This window comes from Chelmon rostratus, chromosome 6 (assembly GCF_017976325.1).
Source record: "Chelmon rostratus isolate fCheRos1 chromosome 6, fCheRos1.pri, whole genome shotgun sequence".
Lineage (NCBI taxonomy): Eukaryota > Metazoa > Chordata > Actinopteri > Chaetodontiformes > Chaetodontidae > Chelmon > Chelmon rostratus.
Window position 1 is genome coordinate 22,217,588 of NC_055663.1, and position 24,240 is coordinate 22,241,827.

General features: G+C 42.7%; 3 protein-coding genes across 4 annotated transcripts in view; all 3 read right to left on the bottom strand.

The window, feature by feature from the left end:
* Window positions 1-994: 994 nt before the first annotated feature.
* On the bottom strand, window positions 995-5,172 carry cdkn1bb (cyclin-dependent kinase inhibitor 1Bb). The gene is made up of 3 exons (XM_041938974.1): window positions 4,197-5,172; window positions 3,793-3,920; window positions 995-2,385 (listed from the first exon to the last, which is right to left on the bottom strand). The coding sequence occupies exons 1-2, from the start codon at window positions 4,636-4,638 to the stop codon at window positions 3,805-3,807; spliced, it is 558 nt and encodes a 185-aa protein (XP_041794908.1). The 5' UTR covers window positions 4,639-5,172; the 3' UTR covers window positions 995-2,385; window positions 3,793-3,804.
* Window positions 5,173-5,526: 354 nt separating this feature from the next.
* yars2 (tyrosyl-tRNA synthetase 2, mitochondrial) lies at window positions 5,527-11,265 on the bottom strand. 2 transcript variants are annotated; one of them, XR_006006905.1, is made up of 6 exons: window positions 10,477-11,265; window positions 9,557-9,724; window positions 9,254-9,409; window positions 8,784-8,954; window positions 6,783-6,993; window positions 5,527-6,054 (listed from the first exon to the last, which is right to left on the bottom strand). XR_006006905.1 is itself a non-coding variant. In XM_041939467.1 (5 exons), the coding sequence occupies exons 1-5, from the start codon at window positions 11,262-11,264 to the stop codon at window positions 6,834-6,836; spliced, it is 1,443 nt and encodes a 480-aa protein (XP_041795401.1). In that variant the 5' UTR covers window position 11,265; the 3' UTR covers window positions 6,118-6,833. The 2 variants fall into 2 exon arrangements, 1 of the variants encoding a protein (XP_041795401.1); XM_041939467.1 differs by lacking the exon at window positions 5,527-6,054 and having other exon boundaries at window positions 6,118-6,993.
* Window positions 11,266-12,059: 794 nt separating this feature from the next.
* pparab (peroxisome proliferator-activated receptor alpha b) overlaps window positions 12,060-24,240 on the bottom strand; it is a 31,948-nt gene continuing 19,767 nt past the window's right edge. Inside the window, exons 5-7 of the mRNA XM_041939607.1 lie at window positions 19,997-20,196; window positions 16,266-16,719; window positions 12,060-16,040 (exon numbers count right to left, since the gene is read on the bottom strand). Coding sequence (XP_041795541.1) covers window positions 15,796-16,040; window positions 16,266-16,719; window positions 19,997-20,196 — 899 coding nt within the window. The 3' untranslated portion in view covers window positions 12,060-15,795. The remainder of the gene's footprint in view (window positions 16,041-16,265; window positions 16,720-19,996; window positions 20,197-24,240) is intronic.

Consider the following 24,240-nt stretch of genomic DNA (forward strand, 5'->3'; position numbering starts at 1 on the left):
TCTATTAATTGGAAATTAGGAATTCCCAATTTTAGATTTATGCAAGAGGTACAGAAATACACTTCCTAAGTTAAATGCAGTTACACCACTAAGCTGAGCACATTTTACAAAAAAATGGCAATAATTTTAAATAAATGTAAAAATCTTATTAGTGAAAGGAATCAATTTGACAGCATAATTTAAAACACACCACACAAGGCTCATAAGTGAAAACAGTCTGTCTTGCTCTTCTCTCTCTCTCTCTCACACACACAGACACACACACTTGCTCACACTCAGTCATGTTCACACAGACACTCACAGAAATGCAGATGTGACCGAGGCCAGTAAAAGAGTAAAAAATCATTCAAGTTGCAGTGTTTTACCTTGCAGCTGAGGATCGTATTCTGAGCTCAAAGCACTTACATTTTTTTCCCCTTTTTCCATGCAGAGCCATTCCCATGATAAGTTACTGAATGTTACTGGCTGCAACAAGTGGTCTGCTTTCCCCACTCTCCTTTTCATTGGATGACCAGAGTGTCAATCATCAGCCCGCTCAAAACGCTTGTGGATTCATATTGGGAGTGTCACTGCATTGTACCAGGATGCCTCCATGCACAGAAATCCACTCATAGCTGCTGCAAAGTCATCTGCACCTCCCGAAGTGTGTTGTAGACTATAATGGTGATGGAAAATTTTGGTGCAATATTTTTTTCTTGCAGTTATTTTTCTCAAGGTTAGTTTTGATAAAAACCGAGCAATGTGTGTGTGTGTGTGTGTGTGTGATTGGTGAATTTACACCAAGTGTAAAAATCATCCACAAGTCAGATAGATTTAATTTTCTCTTTTAATTGATTGCAACACATTTTATAACCACACATTACAAAATGCACATCAAATATTTTATCAGGCTCAGTTTGCAACCTTATTGATAAGAAAAAAAAAACTACCAAAAATATGCTTTTACAAAATAAGACAATTATAATAAAGTAAATGCCACTTTGGATAACCATAATCAAAAACCCATTTTTATTCTACATAAAAAAGCTTGACATAAATAAGTTAGTATAATTTCTCAGTGTTTTTACAAAATTATGTACATAGGTACATTGCAAAGATTTACACAAATACACAGGCATGGTGACTGCATTTCTGAGACGAGCTGTTTTCTCTCTCCATCCAGGTGTACACTGGTCTCTTTGAATATAACCCACACTTTAGGCAAATAAAGGGAAGCTTTTAGATGCTCACATCTGCATCCTCAGCAGGCTAACAACATTGGTGAAAGAAGTACAAACATATATGCAAATTTAAGTCAAGGTTATCACAAAGTAAGACGATGTGAAGTCAATTAAGGAGCACAGGTGGCGCTGGCAACCGTACTGAAGCAACCATGTATTTGGTATTGTAGGACATTCAACCCCACTCAGAAAACCTCCTCTCTGAAGAGCATTAAGGCTGATGAAAACAAAAGGAATACAGTCAAAGAGAGGATGACGTTACAACACAACCTGTGCAGTTTGCATGGTCTTTGTCCTTCAATATCTGAGTACCTCACAACTCCAGAGGAAATCAAACACACCATTATCATGTGGCTGAGGTGTGCAGGAGAACTTGGAAAAAAAAAAAAAAAAAGATAATTTTCCAGGATTCAACTGATGCTAAGCGCACCTATCACAAAATAAATATCGGGTGATGTAAAGGAAGTCCTTACAGAAATATTGTAATTTTTTTTCCTACTGATTTCCTGGGGAAACAGATCTTCTAGGAGAACCTGCACTTGGTGACACCGAAGTGACCAGAGGAAGAAAAACAAACAGATGAGCTACATTTGTACCGTTCTTCACTGCTGAGTTAGGAAGATGACGGAGTGAAGATACACTGTGAAGAAACTGTAAGAAGCCGTGATTTTGTTTTAAATGTAGCAATTAGGGACTGTGTCAGTCACACTGCCTTTCAGAAAATAAAATAACAAAATCAGAACAGCATTTGGGAAACATGTATAAACCTACACTGCAATTCTTCAAGTCAAATCAAAATTCACACCTTTTTACATAGAGGATTTGTGATCAAATCATAATGTTTTTCTTATGTGCTACATATGGAAAGAAATATATAATATGTATATTTATTTACACACAGGTAGTAAAAAAAAGGAGCAAAAAAGGAAATCAAACCTAATTGCACACTGCTACATTGACTGCTTTTAGAGGCAGTAACTTTTTCATTGAGTGCCACAACTTTAGTGTTTCTATTCAGTGCTTCAACAGCGTCCTCCCCCGTCGTCAGGAGAGCTGATATGTTTCTGATGCTGTGTAGTTCCTCTTCCCAAAAAAAAAAAAATAAAAAAAAAATCGGCCAACACTGAGGTTTCCCACGTAAAAGGGGGGAAATACATCTTCGGCTCTGTGGGAGAACAAAAATCAGATGAAAAGGAAAGGAATGAGAGGCTGCAAGGTTGGGACTAACTCATGACACTGAGCTTCATGCATCACTTGGGGAAAACTTTTGCAAATGAGCGAGAACGGACAGAACATTCGTGCATAGTGTTCAGCTTGAAACATGGAAACATTCGTATTTCTGCATGCCTTCTTGCACTTGGACGAAGCGGGGGTGGATTAGCTTGAAAGCAACGAGCCAGCATCCAAAAATATGGTGTGAAACATGCAAATGCACTGCAAAATGCCCAGCAAGTGTTGCTTTTCTCTGGTGACAGTTATCGAACTGTTTGTTTGCACATTCAGATGGCTCTGTGCAAAACACCAGGGGTGTAAAAATAGCAGGTATGTAAACATATGATATTGTTCAGAGTACCATGAACTCCTGCTGCTCCTGCCTCAAAAATACCACGTTTTCTACCTGTTAATTGTACTAAAAACATCCTAAAAAGACATCACCATTTTCCACAGATTACAAAAAACGCACTGAAAAGGCAAGCTTAGGTGTCTCTCCTTCACTGCATGCAGCCTTGACAGTTCACATCCTGCCACCACGGCGCACATTTCACGGCCCTCCGCCGTGGCCAGCAGAGCACACTTGATTTCAGACCTGCAAGGCTCCTCTGCACACTCTCCACCGGCAGACACAGATGTGTGCGTGTCGTAACATTAGTGCGCAAAGTGTGTGCGCAGCGCTCGCGCACACGCGCACGCACTGAGACCAGCCCCTTCCCGTCCTCGCTCTGCTCCGTGCTGAGGGCAGTGGCTGCTGACGTGTTACTACTACACTGTTGTTCAGCGCACTTGTTGTTTACAGTTTAGTCGGAAACTCTCGCCGCGGCAGGCAGCGGTTGTAGTAAAATAGGTGCAAATGTGCAGCCACGTTTCTTCGGCTTTTACGCGTCCTGCGGCGACCTTTGGCGCATCGAAACGGGCTGAGGTGCAAAAACACAACTGAAAGCTTTGGTGAACTCCGCCAGCTGCGACATCCACTTTTACTCCCACCGTTCCCTCCATTGCTGTTAAATGAATGGGACAGACTGACAGCGCCTTTGAAGTACGCACACACACAAAAGAGTATTTTGCCTGTCAAAGCTGCACACTTGTTAGAAATTCAAATCATTATTTAATATGAACTCCAAAGCGGCTGCATTAAGGGAACCACCTGATAGTATCGTAACAACACAATAAAGATTTTTTTTTTTAAGTTGTTTAATTTGCAAACAAAATACGGAGGCAGGAGCGAGCAACAGCTGGAAGAGGCGAGACGCAGTCCGCACTTTCTACCCCGACGCGCTGGTGACACCATGCAGAAGCCCATAAGAAAAACCCCATTTTTTAAAAAAGCTCCGCCACATCCCAAACAGTTCCTTACCGTTTCCTCGTCTCACGTTTGCCTCCTGGGACTGGTCTTTCTGGGTGTGTATTCTGCAGAGTGGCTCAGGCTTGGACAACTAACCTCATCTGAGCTGGTGTGTGACCTCTTAGTTTGGGCCGAGGGGTCTGCAAAGGTAAAGTTTACCGTCAGTAAAGAGATATAATATTACGAATTCAACTGTGCGTGCAGCGTGTTTGATCGCCCTTTAAAGATGTGAATTATCGCTCTGTTCCAATTTTAGAGCTAAATAAAAAACATTTTCGGTGCACTTCAGCCCGATGAGCGACACAACAGTTCCCCCCACTGTGATCGGCATGTTGCTATAAGCCCCAGCCTGGCTACCTGTTACACACAAATGCAGTCGGCTGAAAACAGAGTTCATTCGGATGCAAATCTAGTACCGTGACATGCAGGTCTCTTCCTCAGCCCGGTGCACTGCTCCGTGCACTCCATCTGCCCGTCAGACCTGCCGCTGTCTTCGCTCGGAGCAACCACAACACAGTTATGATTCCCATTAAGATCCACATTGTTATTCCCAGCAGAGCAGACGCCCTTCTCCCTCCGCGTTTGCCCGCTGTAGAAATTCGGGACGTCTCTGCAATCCACTAATTCCCAGTCGAGCCTGCCGTTGGCCAGCGGCGTGTGATTGGCGAAGTCGAAGCCCCACTTGGCGGAGGCAGCCTCTTCCATCTCCCGCAAATGTCCCTTTAAATCCCTCTTTAACTCTTCGTGATCCACCGAGCCGAAGAGGCTTCTGCAGGCTGACGGCTTCGGGTGATCCGACACCCGCGGGTCCGTCCGCTCCAACGTCGGGCTGCCGTTTGATAGTCGCACATCTGACATTTTCCCCTCAAAGAAATAAAAGGATTTTTCAAACAGCCGGGAGCGTCCAGTTTTTCACAAGAAAAAAAAAACACACCGCTCAAAAACAACGGGTATCTCCTTGTCGCTGAGCAAGATCCAAAACAAGCGTAAAACGACTTATGCCATGCATACGTCGAGCTGGAGACGGTAACGGCCGCGGCGTCGTGAAGCCCACAGTCGTCTCCGCGGATCATCAAAACAAAGTGCTCAGGAACTGAAGCCGCTCTGTCAGTTTCGTCCGTAGTGAGAGAAACGGTGGTCAAACCTTCTCAGTACCCAATATGGCGATTGAAAGATGTACTTGGGATTGAGAGTGGAGCTTGACTGAGAGGAGGGGGGAGAGGAAAAAAAATGATTGACACAAGGAGCTATTTAAACGCTAACTTGGCCGCTCATTGGCCACAGCGCTTACGCCCGCCCACTCATTTTTAAGGTGGACCGGGTAGTTGCGGCAGGCTTGCAACATCCAGCACGTCTGTACTTCTTTTTACACCAAAATCCAAGTTTTTCCTCAAACTTCAGACTGCTTTAGCGACGAAAACAACACTGACGATGAAAGTTGAAAAGGCTAGCATGTCCACAAAAAAGTTTCAACAAAAATATTACCCGGACTGTTGTTTGACAAAGCATTTCCTTTAAATTCAATGTTACATTATGCTTTTTTGTCAAACTAATAAGTTCTCATAAGTTTACATTTGTTTTCTATTTCAGCTACCAAATTATAAAAAAATCAATTGTTTAGGCCAGTGATGAAAGCTGCTGACAAATTTAAATATTAAGTGTTTGACATGTATAATGCATTTTTTTTATATACAAAACTTCATCCTAGTAATAAAACAGGCTGATGACTAATGAGTGGAGTTTAAGACAATACAATTCTTTGTTTTAAATTTGAATGACCTCTCTACCTCAATACAAAAACTAAAAAATATCCATATTTTAAAACCTTAATTCACAAAATACACATTTGCATACAAATACAAAATCAATCGGCTATCAAAACAATTGCCAGTAAGATTTCGAAAAATAAGTAGTGGTGGCAGTTTTTTCAACAATCTGTTAAAAATCACTCGCTTGTAAACATTCCACCTTAAAAAGCGATGACATTTCTGAAAATACATAGGCTAAAGCTTCAAGGTGTGGGCCCTCTGCTAGAGTAGGTATACCCCGATGTCAAAACTATCAAACGCGAAAAACAAATAAAACATTTCTGAACACTGGTTAAATGTGTACGTTTATGACATCGTATTTCCAGCAGTTCTCTGGAGCTGAGAGGAGTAAGTCAAGGTCAGCACACCCCAGACCCTGTCCTCATCTCTACCAGCACCCAAGAGAAAAAGAGAAGAACAGATGTAGTAGGACTGGGAAGCCATGCACATCTCCACATTGAGAAGCCTGCAAATGGAACAAAAAAAAAAAATCCACAAAGAAAAAACAAAGAATGACAAAGGCCCCGCATGTTCAAACTTAGAAATTATTATTTACACCACAGTGCAAACTTTGCTCTCGAAGGGAAAATCTAATGCCAATCTTGAAAAAACAATCTACTAATGAAAATATAAAATTTATGGTATCTTAAAATAACCTACAAGCAAGGTTAGTCCATTCTGCAGTTTATCTAAAACCTTGTTCTTTTCTCTCTGGTACAGTTTACACCTTCCACCAGTAAGAAGGCAAAAACAGCCACATTAAGCCAGCTGCTGGCCTCACGTCCACACCAAATTGAAAGAAACACGATTTGCTTAAAATAGAACCATAACCTGTTTGCGAGAAATGTTGCAATTTAATTTTAATGTGAGCAATTATTTACCTAAGGGGTCACAGCAGGGTATGTGGTGCAGCTGTGGGCCTGCAGCACCACCATCATGACTGGGTCAATACTGCCCCCTAGTGTTTCCTTTGCAAGATCTCTATGTCAGTAGAAAGTGAGCAGGCAACAATCTTGATATCAAATGCTTTTTAATACCATAGCTTTAAATAAATGTCACATCTGTGCATATACACATTTATAAGATAACCACAGGGAATTGCTAATGGTTCAGGCTACACCAAAAACTCAGTATGTTCCAAATATCAGTCCATCCACATCTCCTCACTGACCCTGCAGAAGTGTGGTCGCCTACCTTCCCAGTCAGTCATTGGTCAAACTGGTCCCATGCAAAGAGCAGAAAGCCTCAGAGGCTGAGCCACTTGATGATGTAGAAGTTCCTCTTGCCCACTCTGAGCAAGGTAAGTCCATTTGACAGGATATGGAGTTTGGGGACCAGTACCTGCTCTGGTTTGTCTGTCCGCTTGTGGTTGATCCACAGAGCTCCCTCCAAAACCATTCGATACCTGCACACAAACACGTTAGCAGTCAGCTAGCACAGGGTTTCCTTGAACTGAACTGCAAAACACATCACCAACATGCAAATTTACAAAATAATCATCCAGTCAATGTCAAAACTGCAGTGTATCACACCTCTGACAGATTATACTGTGCTCACACTCGAAAATAAATGAGTCCAGGCAATTATCCCCTCTATCGACTAATCATGCCTTATGTGTGGCATATACAGTGATATAAAGACTATCTGCTGACTCTTAAAACGTCACTTAAAAGTCACAGCAAGTAATTTTGCTGAATCATTTAATCATTTGAGCCATTCATCAGGGAAAAATTCTAAACATCCACTGATTTGTGGCTCTTCTGTTTTATTTAATTGGAAGCTGAACATAGTTTGGACTACTGGCCAGTCAAAACGTAACATTCTTTAAATTATTTTCTGATATTTTACAGAAGGAGTGGTTAATCTAAAAATAAGTGAATAATCAATAATGAGAATAATCATTAATTGCAGGTTTGATAGTACTACTACTATTACTAATACGTTTATTTATATTTCACCATTGAAGAACAGGAAATTCAGACAACCAGCTTTTTAAAGGTGTCAACAGTGTCCAGATTGTTCGTCCAATGTGAGAGACTTTCAAAGTTTAGGGGCTACAACCTCAAAGCACATTCTCCTTTAGTCTTTTATCTGGGCCAACCAACAAGCCCTGATCAGAGGACCTCAGATTCCCACTGGTATTATATGGCTACAGTAGCTCTTTAATGTAGGGTGGTGATAACAAGACTCTTGAACTGGAGTCTGAATTTGATGGGAAGCTAGTGCAACATGATGCAAAACGAGATGTGAAAAGGGAAATGCAGCCATCAGGACAGGAGGAGCTCAGTGCACGGACAGTTTAACAATCTCCTTCAATGTTTCTCGGGTGGAAGAGGAACAGGAGCGAGCCAAACAGTTTGCGTGCTGGTCGAGGCTCAAATCCCGGCCAATAAAGAAGTCTGGATCACGGAGGGTAGGTTTAACAGAAGAGGATAAAGCAGCAAGTCTTTCCATCAGTTTCTGTACAGCGCCATCTGGGGCAGAAACAACTGCAGCAACTTCTGTTTTGTCAGTATTTAGCTGTAGAAAATGATCTGCCATCCAACTCTCTCTGAATGTGCACCAAAAAGTAATATTAAACAGAATTTGGATCCGTTCTAAAGAGTCTTTATTTACATATATTTACATTATTTACCATTTAGATTCACATCTAAATGGTGTTGTTTTCCCAGTAATGTGCAGACTAGCGGTACCTCAACTGTACTTTACCATGGCGATATTTGTGGTTTGATACTATAAAAGGTAGGGGAGAAAAATATGTTTCTGTAACTTGGGTGGAATGACCCTTTAATGTTCATATAGACACTCTGGTGTAATGTAGTTTTTCAATAACGTAATTTCTGAATGACTCTTGATAATGTCTATAGTAGTGTGATCTTTAGCTTCCACCTACTGTTCAGGCACATGTGAGAGCTCTGTGATTGGATTTTTCCTGCTGGAATTCACCTTAAGGGGGTGTCACATTTGAATTCTCCCAGGAAAATTTTATGTACACAAGCTTGTACCTTTGACTTTTTTTGTCAGAAAAGCAGCTGGTAATGTTTTGGACTGATGATCTAACCGGGAGAAGCCTAGGCCGATCCAAGCTGCAGAAAATGAACGGCAATTTCGCTTCTGGAACTAGAGGCACCCAAAACAGCTCTTCCTACATCCCAACTCTACTGGGTCTAAGGAAAGCAAGGTGGGAGTTCTTACCCTTTGGGCCCCTCTGGGATGGCGTTGACCCTGCGGCAGGCGTCTATCACAGTGGTTCCCGGCTCCAGCAGCAGCTCATGGAAGGGAGCCTCCCTGAAGAGCTCCTGAAGCTCCTCATCACTCATTTCCTCCAAGGACTGCACGCTGCTGTGGTACAGCGCGTTGCTACATCTGTAATGATTATATCAAATATAACCTTTTTTTTGTTGCATAGGTAAAATGTCTTCACCGCAAGGAGGTCAGAGGTCACAGGCAGCTACAGAACAGTGACCCTAGTGGAGTTCAGGACTTGTTGTCGTCCTCAAATACATTTAATTATTCTCCAACTGAATAAATTCCTGCTGCCTTTAACAGGTTGACCCAAATAAAGAATATGCATAAAAACTGTATGAAATGATGTAGCAAAATTATACTAAATAAAAGAGCAGTGAATACTGCACACAGTACAAATACACACAGCATGTTCAGACCTCTTTGCGCTCTCCAGTCCCTCCTTTCCATGCACCAGTTTCGTCACCTCTGCGGCCAGCCGTTTGTGTGCGAGGCGTTTACCTGGATCCTCTCGCTGCTGCTCCATCAGCTTCTCCACCTCTGCCAGAGGCAGGAAGGTGAACAGCTTCAGGTACCTGCGAAAAGACCACATTATACACCTCAGCCTTCTATTACAGTGCACAGAATACCTGCATGTACAGGATATTAGATTCTGTCTCAACCTGAGAACCTTATGGCACCCATTTTCACTTTCACTAACCAATAGGCGTCAGTTCACCTACCGTTCCACACTGTCGTCGGGCTGCCTGAGAAAGAACTGGTAGAGTTCAAAGGGAGATGTCTTGTCCCTGTTGAGCCACACTGCGTTGCCAGCCGTCTTCCCCAGCTTGTCCCCGACAGAGCTGGTCACCAGCGGGATGGTCAGGCCGTACACCTCCTCACCACTCACTCTGCAGAGGAATCGGCGTTCTTTAAACAAGGGCTGCATGTTCGTTGTTGGCATTTCAAAACTTGTGAGCGGAAAGCTGTCCTGTGGTGAACTGCTGGTGCCTTTTTGCATGCTTGATCATGAGGGCTGGTAATAATTTAACTTCCAGTGAAATCAAATAGAGATGAAATTATCATTTTACACATTTTTGCTGTTCAAACTCATGATTTCAAGCAAATTCTAATTAAAAATAAATTAAATGAGAAACTTTGTTTGACATGGGTGGAGGGTTTCGTTTGATTTGCATAATAGCTGAACAAACGCCACTGTATTAAACATCAATATGATTATTTAAGAGTGGACTTTATACATTTATATATATGGTGTTGGATATATAGATATAATAGAGTCATAGAGGGGATTTTCTGGTGAATGAGCTCACAGACATCAACCTGCCCAGCTGGAGCTGCAGCTTTTTATTTGGTTCAGCTGGTAGAAATCATAACTTTGTGCTGATGAACAGCAGCTGCTTCTAGTTTGACAACTACATTAAGCTCCAAAATGAGAGTCCAGAGCTTCTCTAAAGAATTAGAGGTATGCAGAATTTAATAGTGGCTTCCCACAATTCACACAAGACCTTTAGTCACATTTTTTGACGTGCATACAATTACCAAGGCTGAATAATATATTAAATTATCTATATTTTCAACCAAGTTTGGAATAAAACCGCTTCAATAACCTGTTGTACTCTTTTTAAGTAGGATGGACATTTACTTGTGAATGAACTCATGGCCAGACATCAAATTGCCCAGCTGGTCGGAGCCCCCGAGCTGAATCTTGCAGCCGTATATTTGGTTCAGATGGTAGAAGTCATACGCTTGGAACACCTGGTAGGTGAACTCTGTCAGGCTCATACCGTCTGCGCTCTTCAGCCTGGACTGCACGCTGTGGCGGCTGAGCATGGTGCCCATCCTGAAGTGCCTTCCAGCCTCCGACAGAAACCCAACCAAGCTGCAGTCCTTGTACCAGCTCTGGTTGTTCAGCACAGTCACGGTGCCCAGCTTCCTGGAGCCGTCGTGAAAGTGCAGTTCGTGGTTGGTGAAAATCCTCTGGATGCTCTCCCGGATGCTGCGGGTGTTCACCTCCACGACGTCCGCGGACAAACGCTGCCTCTCGCCCGTCTTCCCGCTCGGGTCTCCGATTTGGGCCGTGGCCCCTCCGAGCACGGCGAGGACATGATGGCCGGCGTTTCGGAAGTGCAGGAGGCCGATGATAGCGAGCAAATTGCCCACATGCAGGCTGTCCGCCGTGGGGTCAAAGCCGCAATATAAAGTCTGAGCACCGGACTGGAGCAACTGAGGGAGCTGGTCCTGCGCTGCGGATTCTGGGAAAGATTCCTTTAGAATACCGCGTTTATGTAGAGAAAGAAGGAGTCCGTTAAGAGCAGTAGAAGAACGGTGAAATTTAGACCTGAGTGTGAGGCAAAAAGTCGCTCTTCTGAGCGGAATACAGGATCCATGCCGCGATACATAACAGCAGGTCCTCACCATGGACGCAGCCATGTTGGAAAATGTGACCAGAAGACGGAGGGGAGGAGTTGAGAATCATGGGTAGTTTTTCAGGAGTAGAGCGCCCTCTAGTGCACTGGTGCCAACACAAGAGGGCGCTACGCTGTTTGCAGGAGTTCCCAAGCACAATGTCGGTGTGAGGCAGTGGCCGGATTGTGCCACCAGGGGGCGGAAATAAGCCACGATCGACACTCTGCACCACCACCACCACCATGTCTCTATGCTTTTTATATGTATCCTACCTCTAAGCAAATGATTTCAACTGATTTATATGGAATTTGCTCATTGTAAGCACAATATACTTTTTAGGCCCTGTGTTTCAGAGGGTCCCTGTGTGGAAATCTAGTTTTTAAAATATTTCATTTTTCAGTTTTGCAAGTTTTAAGTTGTGCAGTGAGACGTCCAGACTTTTCTGACTTGGGGGGACTTAAGTGGTGCACTGACATATTGAGGGGGGATATGAAGTAAGTGTGCACGTACACACATGCACACACAAACAGGTCAGAAAAGCAGTAATTTACCATTTCTCATATCTACTTTAATTACAAGCACGATTGAGTGTTATGGTTTCTTCCATTCCTTTATTTTAGAGGGTCCTTGTGTAAAAAATCTAGTTTTAAAATAGGTATTATTTCAGTTTTCTTGCTGAATTAATGAGTTTTGCTGTGTTTTTGTTACTGAATATGTTTTATTGATACATCATAGACATAAACTTTCATACTGTTGGACTCCAGCATTGTCTATTTACCTTCAAACACAACAAAAATGCAAAATGTGGTGGATTTTAAAATCATTTTATTTTGAAATCCATTCAATAACAACTTGTTCCATTGTTTAAATGACTAGATATACATTCATCAAACATTTACAGTATTGTTACCACGCCACAGTACACATTAACAACACATCCAAAGACGGTCTCTGTTGTCTCTTCGCACAACACTATAGCCACAAAAAACAACTCCATGAAATCCAGGAAGAAAAAAAATAAATCAAAAAATCTAATTCCTATGACTGCTGCTCCCTGGTAACATTTTTCTGTCAGTTTTGGAAAATAAAAATAAAGGTAATTTTAATCAATGCTGTTGTTGGTGTTTGTGTGCTGTAAGGCAGAGCACTATGAAGTGATTCCAGAGAGAAAGAGAGAGACAGAGATAGAGGGAGGAACAGTATCTTTCTATGTCCTGAGCTAGTTCAACAAAGGAAGACTAGGTTTCCCTGATACGAGTTAAAAAGTCCCTTGTCAATTCAACACAAAACAGACATTCCTAAGGGTAAGCAGACATCACAAATTTACATGACTTCTCCTCTGGGGCCTGGCTCTAGTGTTTCAACCATTCTGTGTTTAGTTTTTTTTTAAAGTCTGTCTTTTTTAAAGCAAATCCTTCATTGTTACTGTTCCGCACGGTAAAATGAAGCTTCAATAGCACTTTTCAGCCTCTGTTTTTGCCGTACATAGGATAGTTTCCTGAATCTGCTGCAACATCATTTCCTGTCTGCGTGGCCCTTGTGTGTCTCAAACAGCTACCTCTAGCTGATGACACCGACCGTTCACAACTCTAAAAGTGTGTGTGTGCACGAGTCAAGTCTCTTTTCTGAATCTCTAGTGTTTTATGGCATGGGCACACGCTAAGGCACGGATCGTTTGTGGTTAATCCCAAAGCGCACCCGGGACCTCCATGTCCCGGGAAGCGGCGAGGGGGAAGAACCGAGCTGCGTTCAATGTATTCTGCATGTGGGACTGACATTCTGTGAGAGGATATAATAAGTAAGTAGAGGCAGCTTGAAGGTCAGTAATCTACTCATGGCATAAGAAATGTTTGGTGAGTTAGTACAATATAGCAGCGAGTGAGGAGAGGAAAATCAGACAAAAGAAGCATGACAAAAACAGGATTATAAAACAGTATATACTGCATTTTCATTACTGCATCTTATTTACTGTAATAAGCTAATGTGATGGCAAATTATGAGTGCATTCAGTTTCTCTGTTTAATCAGCAGAGGTGTGGTGAAAAAAAGATAAAAATACAGGTGGTTTTTGTTCAACAAGAGGAGGCAACTATGGACGATTTCTGATAAGAATAATGATTTTCTGTGCATATATTTACCCATTTGTTTTTGAATGTGCGACCTGAGAACAGAGTACAAAAGGAGGAGATCGGCATCGTATGATCAGTGCTGAACTGTAGCTTGACCTTTCAAATGATAAATGTAGTTTTCACTGCATTCAAAAGGTCACGAAGGTCAAGTTTTAATCAGCTACCGCAAGCGGTGAGCTGGTGGCAGCCCACAAATGCTTTCAGTTTCAATGATGAGAGCTTAATTTGACGTGTAGATGAAACACAGTTGAATCAACTGGATGCATACTGCAGCATTGATGGTTCTCTATCTAAAAATAGCAATTAACAAAAGGAATGTCCCCAACGGGATTCAGATCTATGGATATTCAGATTACCAGTTGCCCTGTTACCCTTAAATCTATTTACACTGCACTCTTCAATCGTGCCATTTCAAATGAACAATGATCTGATTTAGTCATATATATATACTTTAGTATAAAAATATGATCCAATTCAATTAAACACATGTATGTGGCATTTAAGCAAAAAAAACAAAACAAAACAAAACAAAAACATACAGTACATAACTACATTAACTGTAAAATTTCAAACATTTAAAAGTATTTACCAAATGGAGGAATACAAAAGTTGATCATCATTAGTACCTTGTATACCTCATGAGTTAAAAGCTGGAGCGAGCAGTCAACGTGATCATTTCAGCTATGTACAGTACTGTGTTTATACAACGTGATGTGATTATAAACACAAGATCCACTTCTTGTGACTGAATTTCCATCAATTCACGATGATTTGAGGAGGTTTTGGCTGGATAAGCAGGTGGAGGGGAAAGCCTTCCTCTAGCAGATTTACACACATGTGATCCAAACCATGGGCCGTGCATGCTTTCACCGTTTCCCCTTCAGCATTCCCTCACTGTAGGTCTTCTGTGTAGCGTGCTCATTTTCTACTAAAGGCAGTATGATGACAAAGTGCGGGAGCAGCCTCCTCACGTGCACCGCTATCATCATGATTGGAGGGCAAAAACAGCTAAAGGATACCACGTGGAAAGGTATTTGGTCTTCATCCATCACCAAACACTTGTCAGATTGTTGAAAAGGCAACAGACTGCCTTCGTCTTCATCTACAGACTGCCTTCGTCTTCAAACAACAGACGCCTTTTCACCAAAAATGACAAGTTTCTGATGACGTAAAACATCTATTTTTGCAAAGTGAGGCCATACCATTATGAGGAGGAGAGACACAACACACCTAAATGAGGGGAAAAAAAATAATGAGGTGTAATTTTGAGGAGCGGGGCTTCACTGAGTGAGAAACTAAGAAACAGATGAGTGAATTTCGAGCAAATCCGCTTTTCAGTCTTGCCTGTATTAGGGTTGCAATGCGGTTTATCTTGGTGTTAGCCCTTGAATACCAGGACACAAAACAGGATGGAGTGCCAAACGTCTGTGCACGTGCTTTGTTAAAAAAAGGCATTTTAACAGGGGTCCAGCACAAAACAGTTTCGTGTTCACATATCGCAGGCGTGTTTGTGCTTCAGATGTGCATCGTGGTGCATGTGCACAGTGAATCTGTGCCACTCTTGGAAAACTTAACATTTTCGTACAAACTTTAAGTGTAAAAATACTATTGCCCGCACAGTTGAGTAATAAGTGATGATAATCCACACCGAGTCTTGACACTGTTGTTAGGAAGAGAACAGGATATGAAAGACTGATCATTTCCAGTATTGTTACAAACAAACTATGGCTTAGAAGACTTACAGTACAAATAAATGATTATGTTTAGGGGCTTGGTGGCACCGCAATTGTGTCTCTGGGTATAAAAAGGTGAAGAAGCATGCTGGAGGGCTGGGTAGCCATCATCGCCCTTTATTGACAGCCAATATGGCAGAAAAAAACTGCATCATTGCCGTCTTAAAGTTGCTGCTGCCACTGAAGTCATTTGGGTGTTTGTTGGGTTTATGGCTCTTTGCTCTTTGACATCAGCATAAAAATCGACTTTCAAACCCGCTGCTGGAGTGGCGACTCTAAGTTCACTTTCTTTCCTCATTTTAGGGCTTGTTAAGGGGCAGGATGGGGGTAGCCATGAAAGTCACCTCAGTGACTTCAAATTAGCATTTAGTGTTTTGGTCAAACATTGCATACACTAGTATGTAGGTAGGGGCTCAATCAACTGTACATCACATCTTTGCATACATGACTATTCTGCCTATGAAGGTCCACACAATGGAGTGGAGAGCCCTGTCGAACCAAGAGACTCATCAGCCTCTTCTTTAGGGTCTAAATAGGACCTCTTGTGCTGATCAAAGCTAACTCTTGCTGCATTGGGGGGGCTTTAAGTGGTTCAACCTAGCTTATGGAGGAGTCTTCTTCTTCTTCTTCTTCTGTCCCTGAAAAAAAGGAGATGGTTTGCAGAGTGCCTCTCCTGGTAATTCCTCCACAACCCTCAGTACATGTCTCTGTAGATCTCCTGCAGGAGTGGGTGAAGTGAGGTGTCCTCTGTCTTTTTGATCTCCTGCACCAGCTGTGCATGCTCAGTGACCAGCTGCCGGAGGTCAGCCAGTTTCTGCAGGAGCTTGGGGAAGAGGAAAGTGTCGTCGGGGTGATTGGCCAGCAGATGGAGCTGTAGCACCTGCACGATGCTCTCCTGCATTCGCTCGATGTGCGCCACATTCACCAGGCCCGGTCGGTCTAATCACAGAGGAAGCAAAGTAAACCTGAGTGAGACTCCTGAAACATAATCTCTTGCTGGAATGAAAACATTCAAATAGGAAGGTAGTGCCAGAGTAATACGAAAGCATCCGATTTGAGATAGATAAGAGTTCACAGAAAGCAGAAAGAGAAAGAAGATCAAATATTCCACACTGCAAATCAGTAGTTTAATTATAAACATTATTATTTTTGCTGCATCCTCACCTCCGCAGCAGATGATAGCAGCCACAAACAGGGCCAGGTCGCTGTCGTCCAGCTCCAGCCCGTTAAACTTCATCGCAAACTGGAACTTTGGCTCCATCATATCACTGAACGGCCGCCGCAGGCTCTTGAGGAATTCCCGGGTGATGAAGCCCGAGCCGTACGCTACGAGAAGCCCGTCCTTGTTCATGCTGGAGGCGAGCATGGCGAAGAGGGCCTCGTACACGCCGTATTTCAAAAGAGTCACCTGATCGTTGAGGTCCAGGCTCGAGAACCCGGGGACGGACTTTGCAAACTCTGTCAGCTCGGTGACGGTTTCCACCGACGTGCACTGGCAGCAGTGGAAAATCCGAACTTCCGCCTCCTTGTCCTTCAGCACTCCTCCTGAGCCGACCATCTTTGCCACCAGGGTCTGCTCTGCCAGCTGGAGGGTCTCCATGTCATGGATGACGAAAGGCTGCGAACAGTGGAGAACGGCACTCTCATAAGCTATAAGTCTGGTTTAAAATGGGTTTCCAGTTGAAATGCAGTCAGCTCAGTGTGTCGTGTGTTTTCTAGTCCTCATAAACCTGATCTGAGTAGACATGAACTATTCTGAAAAAGTTGGGGTGCTTTAAATAAAACAGAATGTGATAATTTGCTCAATTGAAAACGGCACAAACACAGTATATTTGATGCTTGACCTCATCAACTTTTTGTAAATATCTGCTTATTCTGAATTTGATGCAGCAACATGTTTCAAACAAGTTTGGACATGAGCAACAAAACAATTTGTGGAACGCTCCAAAAACACCTGTTTGGAACGTTCCACAGGTAAACAGGTCATTGGTAACAGGTGATAGTATCATGATTGGGTATGAAAGGAGCATCCTGAAAAGGCTCAGTTGCTCACAAGCGATGATGGAGCGAGGTTCAACACTTTGTGAAACACATGATTATATAAAGGATGTTACTACATGAGCTTGAGATAATCACATCGGCAATCTCAGTTTGTTTGCAAACGATTATGTTCGGTTTCATTTGCATTTTACACGGCGTCCTAACTTGTTTGGAATCAGGGTTGTCTCATTAAACTTCTTTACATGAAAAACCGTCCTGACTCTGGTGTTTACTTATAATCTCTATGAAACGAGAGGCCTAGCACAGAGCTCCTGTTGATGCATGAATATTTCCACCATGACATAATCTCCTTGACCCTCCATATCAGAATTATATAATTATGGACGTCCACTTCACTCTTAACACTCAACAGAGGTTTGAGGTGTAAATAATTTCTACAGAAATACAGCTGAAGTTTAAAGTACAGCAGTGTCAGAGGACAGAGGGCGCACCAGGTCAAGCTCAAAATGTCAAAAACAAGAAGGGAACTCATTTGAGACTTTGGCAAAAACTCTTTTACAATAAAAAAAAAAGATGTATACACAATCCTAATAATGTGGCTAAATGTGGCTAAGGTGCAGTAAGCAGCTCATGTTTGCAGTGACTGTTTCTACAGCTAGCTCATGGGTGTTTTTAGCTGTGTCACTGTTCCCACAGTGGACAAGTTACAGCATCTGATGAGCAGCTCCACCTGCCGCTGCACATGACACCAGAGCTCTGATTCATGAACGCTGCGCTAAATGTGTGCTAGCAAGGGAAGGCATGAGAGACGTGACCCAGAGCTGTTTAGCTTTGTGGGACTTCTACGTCAACATGACACCTGATCATCAGATAGCGTGTGACAGATCGTCAAATAATACGTTGATTTATGCCATTTTAATCTCTGCCTCAAAACAATGCTGCATGAAAACTTCTGACGCTTCGTGTGCATGCATGTTTATACAGTAAATAATACTTTTCTAATGGATAGATTTTGCCCCTTTTTGGGCTCACTGCTTGAATTGCTGCTGTGTAATCCTGCAGATGCAAAGAAACCAAAATCATTATCTTATTGTTGCCACAACCTCAGAGAAGAACTTCAGTGGGTGAGCCCACAGCCCTTGTTGACTTTTACGATTTCCACGAACAAATAATTACTCTCATTGACCCTGCAGCTGCTCCCTTATGGATGCTCAAACGGGTTTGTAGGTCATTGTTTCTAAAAATATTAATACAATTTACACTGATAGCACTATACTTAACCTGACTAGTGGCTGCAACGCATCTGAGAAAACAAAGCGGATCTATTTCATGGATCCATTGATGAAAATGCTGCAGCGTCTCAACAAGACACAATGATGCTTTGGGCTAAATGCTAATGTCAGCATGCTATCATGCTCAAAGTGCCAATGCTACAATGCTGATCTTTTGCAGGTATAATGTACAGCATGCCATGTTCATTGTCTTTGTGTTGCATGCCAGCAGTTGCTAAGTGCTGTTGCCGATGGTAATGTCTTTAGCGTTGCAGGTATTTGGTCATAAACCAAACTATTAGACAATAAAAAGTTAAAGATGCCACAAGATCAGCAAAGTAGGCTTCGTCCATGAATTCCATCATGAACTTATTACCATCCAGAGAGCAACACTGCTAACAACAAAATTATGAACTGCTTGTTGTTTTCAGGGACTTATTCAGTCAAGTCTGCATGTACTGTTAAGATGAACAACAGCCCAGCAAAACCAGTTAAGTCAGATGATACAAGCAGTATTCACTGTACACTAATCAGAGCCAACACAATTATGGTTTCATGTCCTCCCAGACGCTGAGACTGATGAGTCAAACCTGACGGAAACTTTCTGGCTAAGTTACAGGTCTTAGCTGGATCCAAATAAGCCGACGACGGAGGATCGACTTCTTCTACGAGGGCGATTAACCATTCGAGTTTCTGAACAATAATTAAAGTGAATGTTTTGCAACAGCATCTGCATTTTAGAACAACTAATAACTAATGTGAGATGCAACAACATTAGAGGGGCATTCTTTTGTGCTCAGAAACAATCTCAGAGTCAAAGTTATCCGACACGTCGGCATTCGTGCACACACTGTGGCAAATGGTACAACCTGACTTTCATGGGAAGTTCCATGTTGTTTAAAAGTGCTGTGACACCATGAATGAACTCTGAAATCAAGCGTGAATCAAACACTATGGGCATTTCCAACTCACTTCTCCCCAACGGCTGCAAACCCCACAGACACCACCTGGACTCTAAACGGACACTTATCGATCTAGAAGCTTAGATCTCCTGGAGAAGTGGGGGCGGTGCACGTCGCTGGACCTGTCCCGCTTACACCTGCGTACATCCATCCATGGAATTCACAACAACCCGGGACCGCAGTCCCTGACCCTCCCCTTGTCGGCCCCCTTTTACCGAAGAGAAGGAAGCGAGAGGAAGGAGGCTGCGAGGGAATGTTTTTGGGTGATGAAAAGAGCGCGGGAGGGAGGGAAACAGGCGGCGGAGGAAGAGGTGATGGGCTCATACACTGGCTCTTTATATCGTTTCTGTGCAAACAGATGTTTCCTTGTCCAGCTTGCGCGCTGGCTCGCACTGCTGATTGAGCAAGTTATTTCTGTCATTGGCTGGCTGCACGTAACCTCCGAGGTACCGGCTGCCAGGTTACATTGAGACATTAGCTTGATTGCAAATTTTGAATGTGGTCAGAATGAGATTAAAATCACTCCAGCGGGGAAGCAATAAATCAAAAGTTGCAATGCAACGTGAGCGGTGAGGAAATTCTGGTCATGACAAGAGCCATGAGCACGCAATCCACACACACGCGACACCTTTCACTCACCAACCCACTACTCTTAACGTACAGGGGTGCTGGTCTTGCCGGTGAGAATGGTTCGAGCCTTGGCCTTGTTCATGTTGAAGTTCTTGAGGTAGGCCTCGTAAATCTGCCTGGCCAACGTCTTCTGGTCGGCCAGCTGGGGGTCTTCCACCTCCCTGTCCCCCGTCACCATCTCCGCCTTCAGCTTTAGCTTCTCCGACTGGGGCATCCGACCAAAGCGGATGGCTGTAGAGAGCAAAGCACACAGAGAGTCAGACTAAGGCTGCAGAATTTGTAGCAGAATAAATCTGTCATGTCAAAGACTAGATTTGCAGATATTACAGAAAATGCAATGACATTAAATATTATTATATTAAACGAAGTGCACAAAGTGAGGACGCAGAGCAAACACAATTTTGGAAAACGTGAAATAGCTCGAGCTCCACAAAACCACAATAATCACTTATTCAAGATGCTGACATCTGGAGGGATCATTTTCAAAATCTCTACAAAGACACCCCACGAAGTCAAATGAACCCAAGTCAACATATCAGCAGAGAGGGGGGAAAAAAAAAACAATAAATGTATCCAAAAATCTGTCCAAACAAAACTTGCTGCAATGAAATGTTCAAAAATAGCCCCACTGAAAACACAGAAGGAGCAGACATCTCACTGCTCTTGTTGTTTTCCTGAGACGCGGTGCCAGAGCGCCATGTTTCACAACCTATGGCTCTGACGACAGCGTGCTGCGGCGTTCTAAACAAGAGAAGCTTACATTTTCAAGACAAACACAGTGTCACAATCAGCAAAATCTAACTGGCTTCCCACCCGAACACCCGACCAATGAGCAAGCTACAAACATTAACACAAAGATTTATGTTGATGATTTACATGTAGTGACTTGAGCTCAAAGACCTGACGTCCATGACGACGCTCCCTGGTGATGCTACATGTATCATTCTTTAATCTTAGTATAAGTGAATCACCATTACAGCTGAATCCAAGTGCAGATTAAGACCTTAATTTCAACGTTAAATCAAAGCTAAAGTCTGCTTTTATAAAGATTATTTACGCATTTTGTTAATAAAAAAAAAAAAAAAAAGAGTCCAGCAACGACCAGATCTGCATAGTTCCAGTTCAAGACACTAATTCTAACGAAAACAACGTAGAGGTCAGGAAAGCACACACCCATTAGCAGTGGAAGGTTCGATCAAAGACAAAAACATGACCTGCACCTACTTCACTTTTACTGACACAGGCAGTTCATTCATTCATGCATTCACCCTGAATGCATTTAAAATTAGTTCAAGAGTCACGTGTGCAATAAAAACAACCCTTGATGAACGGTGGTGGAGCCGGGGAGTGGCCTGCGGTGGCCAACACCTGTGCTGAGTAACAGCTGATCATCTGCCGCACACACAGCGCAGCCTAAACTACAAAACAGCTAGTTTCTTCTGGAAAAGGATCACGGGAGGCCAGCTTCAGATGACGTACAGGTGCAAGCTACAAAGCACTGAAAGCTGCTAATAACATGTGAATAAAGTAAATCTGTGAATAAAACTGGCAGTTGTTCTTCAGCTGGAGCAACTGTGAATCATAATGAGAATCCTAATAAGTGATCACAGTGAGATAAAGCCAATAAAGCACAAAAGAAAGAAGGCGATGAGAGTGGAAAATCAATGTCTATTCAACAAAAACTGTAAAATGACTCCTTTTTATGCATTTCAGCAGTGGAAAATTCTGAATGAACTTGACAGGTTGCTACATATCAGGTGGTGTGTTGGAAGCGGGCATCGGTTGTGTGGAGTGTGCTTCAACACTGTACAGCAGGAGTTGTTTTTCTACGAGAGGACGCTGGCATCTCTCAGACGGCCTGATCCCATTTGACTAATGAGATTAGAGGTGAACTGTTTTCAACCCCTCCTCGCCAATTTAAATGGGCACAAGCTGCACAAGCACACACACACACACGCACCGCTCTTCCAGGACCCAACATCCAGCTGCACCCACAACCTGCATTTACGAGACTATAAAAGCATAAAAGGAGATCTGATTTCGCCGTTTTCCCACGAGCCGCCCACCGTTAATACAGATCCAGGCCAGCCGAGTGGGACTGAGCGAGCGGGGCCGAGATACTAACTAACAGCTAACAGACAGCGTGCGGGCCCATTAGATTACTGCTCGCAAAGTGGATGGATCATCTGAAGCTGGTAAAGCTCCACAGTGGGCGCCTGGGCAGGAGCCAAGTCCAATTAAGAAGAGAGGAAGTGAGTGATGTTAAGCTGAGCGTAAGTCAATTTCCTAAGAACCGGTGTGAGGGGATGAGCTTGTGACCCGAGTGGGGGGTCTAAAGGTGGCGGTGGGGGGGAGGGGGGACAGTCTGTCTTTCCATTAAATCATCTGTTTCAACGGCTGATTTGTGAAAGAAGATTCCAGCCATTAAACACCTCCATCGCCACTTAAGACTTGTTATCTCTCTGGAGTTTAGTTCAGCTTCTCATAAACCGCCATCACATCTTGCCAGTACAGAACATCTGATGTATTACATTTCTGGAAACTTTCAATCATCTGTATGTTGTGTGATAATAAAAGCACTTTGCTGCCGTGGCGACAGCAAGAAAGGGATGTTGCTGATACAGGAATTCACAATAAGACAACACTGGACTAACCCATGGCCATAAGCCTGTTTCAGAAATAAAAATAAAGAAATTTCACCTCTGTTCACTTTAGAATAAAGGCATAAAATGTCTCTCTACTTAATAAATCTCACTGAACTCACTAATAAATGCACATTTTGTTATGCTGAACCAGAATCAGTTATGGACAGATATTTAGGATTCCAAATTAAATAAATAAAACAGATAGTATAACAAAGCTTAAATGCAAACATAACTCACTGTGCTTTATTATAAGCCATTATTCTAATGTGTAAACTTCACATTAACAAAAGCAAACATTCTTTCTGATGATGCCTGAACGTTTCTTGATAGATTTCGACTGATAGAAGTCAAAACTGCTGAGCCACTTTAGTAAGGAAGATCCAGTATCTTGAGATGTAACTGGGAAATCAATTGACGGTCGATAGAAAGAGAGGGACAAAGCTCCAAAATTAGCAGTGCCGTGGTCTTGTAGCCTCTCAGACCACCAGATCTCAAAAGCTCAGGTTGCACTGGTCTCAAATCACCTTCCTCCCCCTCTACAGTTACATTTAGGCCGACGAAACTCAATATACATATACCGTAAGAGGAAATGCAGCTGACAGAAATACCGCTGCTGCTAAGCTTTAAGGCACTGCTGCATCATCATCACAATCTGGACTACGGCTTAAGGAAGCCTCTTCAATCAATAACCCCACGGGGCAAAAAAAAAAAAAAAAGACACTCAGTCCAGCCTCTGCATGCACAAGTTCACTGCCACCAGTATATATCTGCAAAGTGTGCACAGTCTATATGTTAGCCTACTGATTACATTGACCTTTTCGATTGCCCTGCTAAAAATACAGATAGAGCAGAAAAAACAAGCACACACACACACACACACACACACAATCTCCAGAATCTGGTTCAGTGCCCCCCCCCCTCCCAATCAGGACATTAACCTTGACCAGGGGTCAGCATGCCATGTTGTATGTTTACACAGAGTAAACAATATTCACCAGAATCTGGTGCTTTAACCTTATTCTTGCACAAAGATAAGCAGCACTGTGGCGAAATCTGATTCAGCTTTTAAGAAAGACAATACTGTGTTTAGGCTGTTCAAAGGTGTTGGATGTGCAGGTGTTTTCTCTGTGACGGACAAGACTCTTAATGACTCTTAATAGTTTTAGAAAATGCTGTAACGTTGCAGGAATAAAGTCAATTTTTCCAACAAAAGTCATAATGAGAACAAGTAAATTTACAACTTGTTACATTCTTTTCTTATTCTGCTGAAATATGGCACATTTATTTTTGAAACCTCACATTTCACACAAGAAGAAAAAAGTGTAAAGAACAAGACAGACATTATTGCTGTAAAACACAGCGCAGAGTCAATTTCACAAACACAATAAATACATTAATGCGGTATGATTATTTAGCATTAGTGCTAATTATTTCTGACATTTTGGTCTCTTAAATGTGCTTTCTTAATCATCATCATCAGATCCATCTGTGTAACAACTCCCACTGTGAGTGTGCTCCATAGGTTGTGGCAGGTTGAAAATCACATCATCGGGTGGACAGGCTCTCTTGGTCATGTGTTCACATATCTGCACCTGATTCACCTGATGAAATTCAACCTGACTCACTCACT

Excerpts from the sequence above, each read along its gene's own strand:
- cdkn1bb (XM_041938974.1), bottom strand. The coding sequence starts at position 4,638 with ATGTCAGATGTGCGACTATCAAACGGCAGCCCGACGTTGGAGCGGACG. Across the intron at positions 3,921-4,196 it reads GAAGAGACCTGCATGTCACG|ACCCCTCGGCCCAAACTAAG; the intron begins GTACTAGATTTG and ends TTACCTTTGCAG.
- yars2 (XM_041939467.1), bottom strand. The coding sequence starts at position 11,264 with ATGGCTGCGTCCATGGTGAGGACCTGCTGTTATGTATCGCGGCATGGA. Across the intron at positions 9,410-9,556 it reads CCCGACGACAGTGTGGAACG|GTACCTGAAGCTGTTCACCT; the intron begins GTAGGTGAACTG and ends GTCTTTTCGCAG. Across the intron at positions 8,955-9,253 it reads GGACTGGAGAGCGCAAAGAG|ATGTAGCAACGCGCTGTACC; the intron begins GTCTGAACATGC and ends TAATCATTACAG.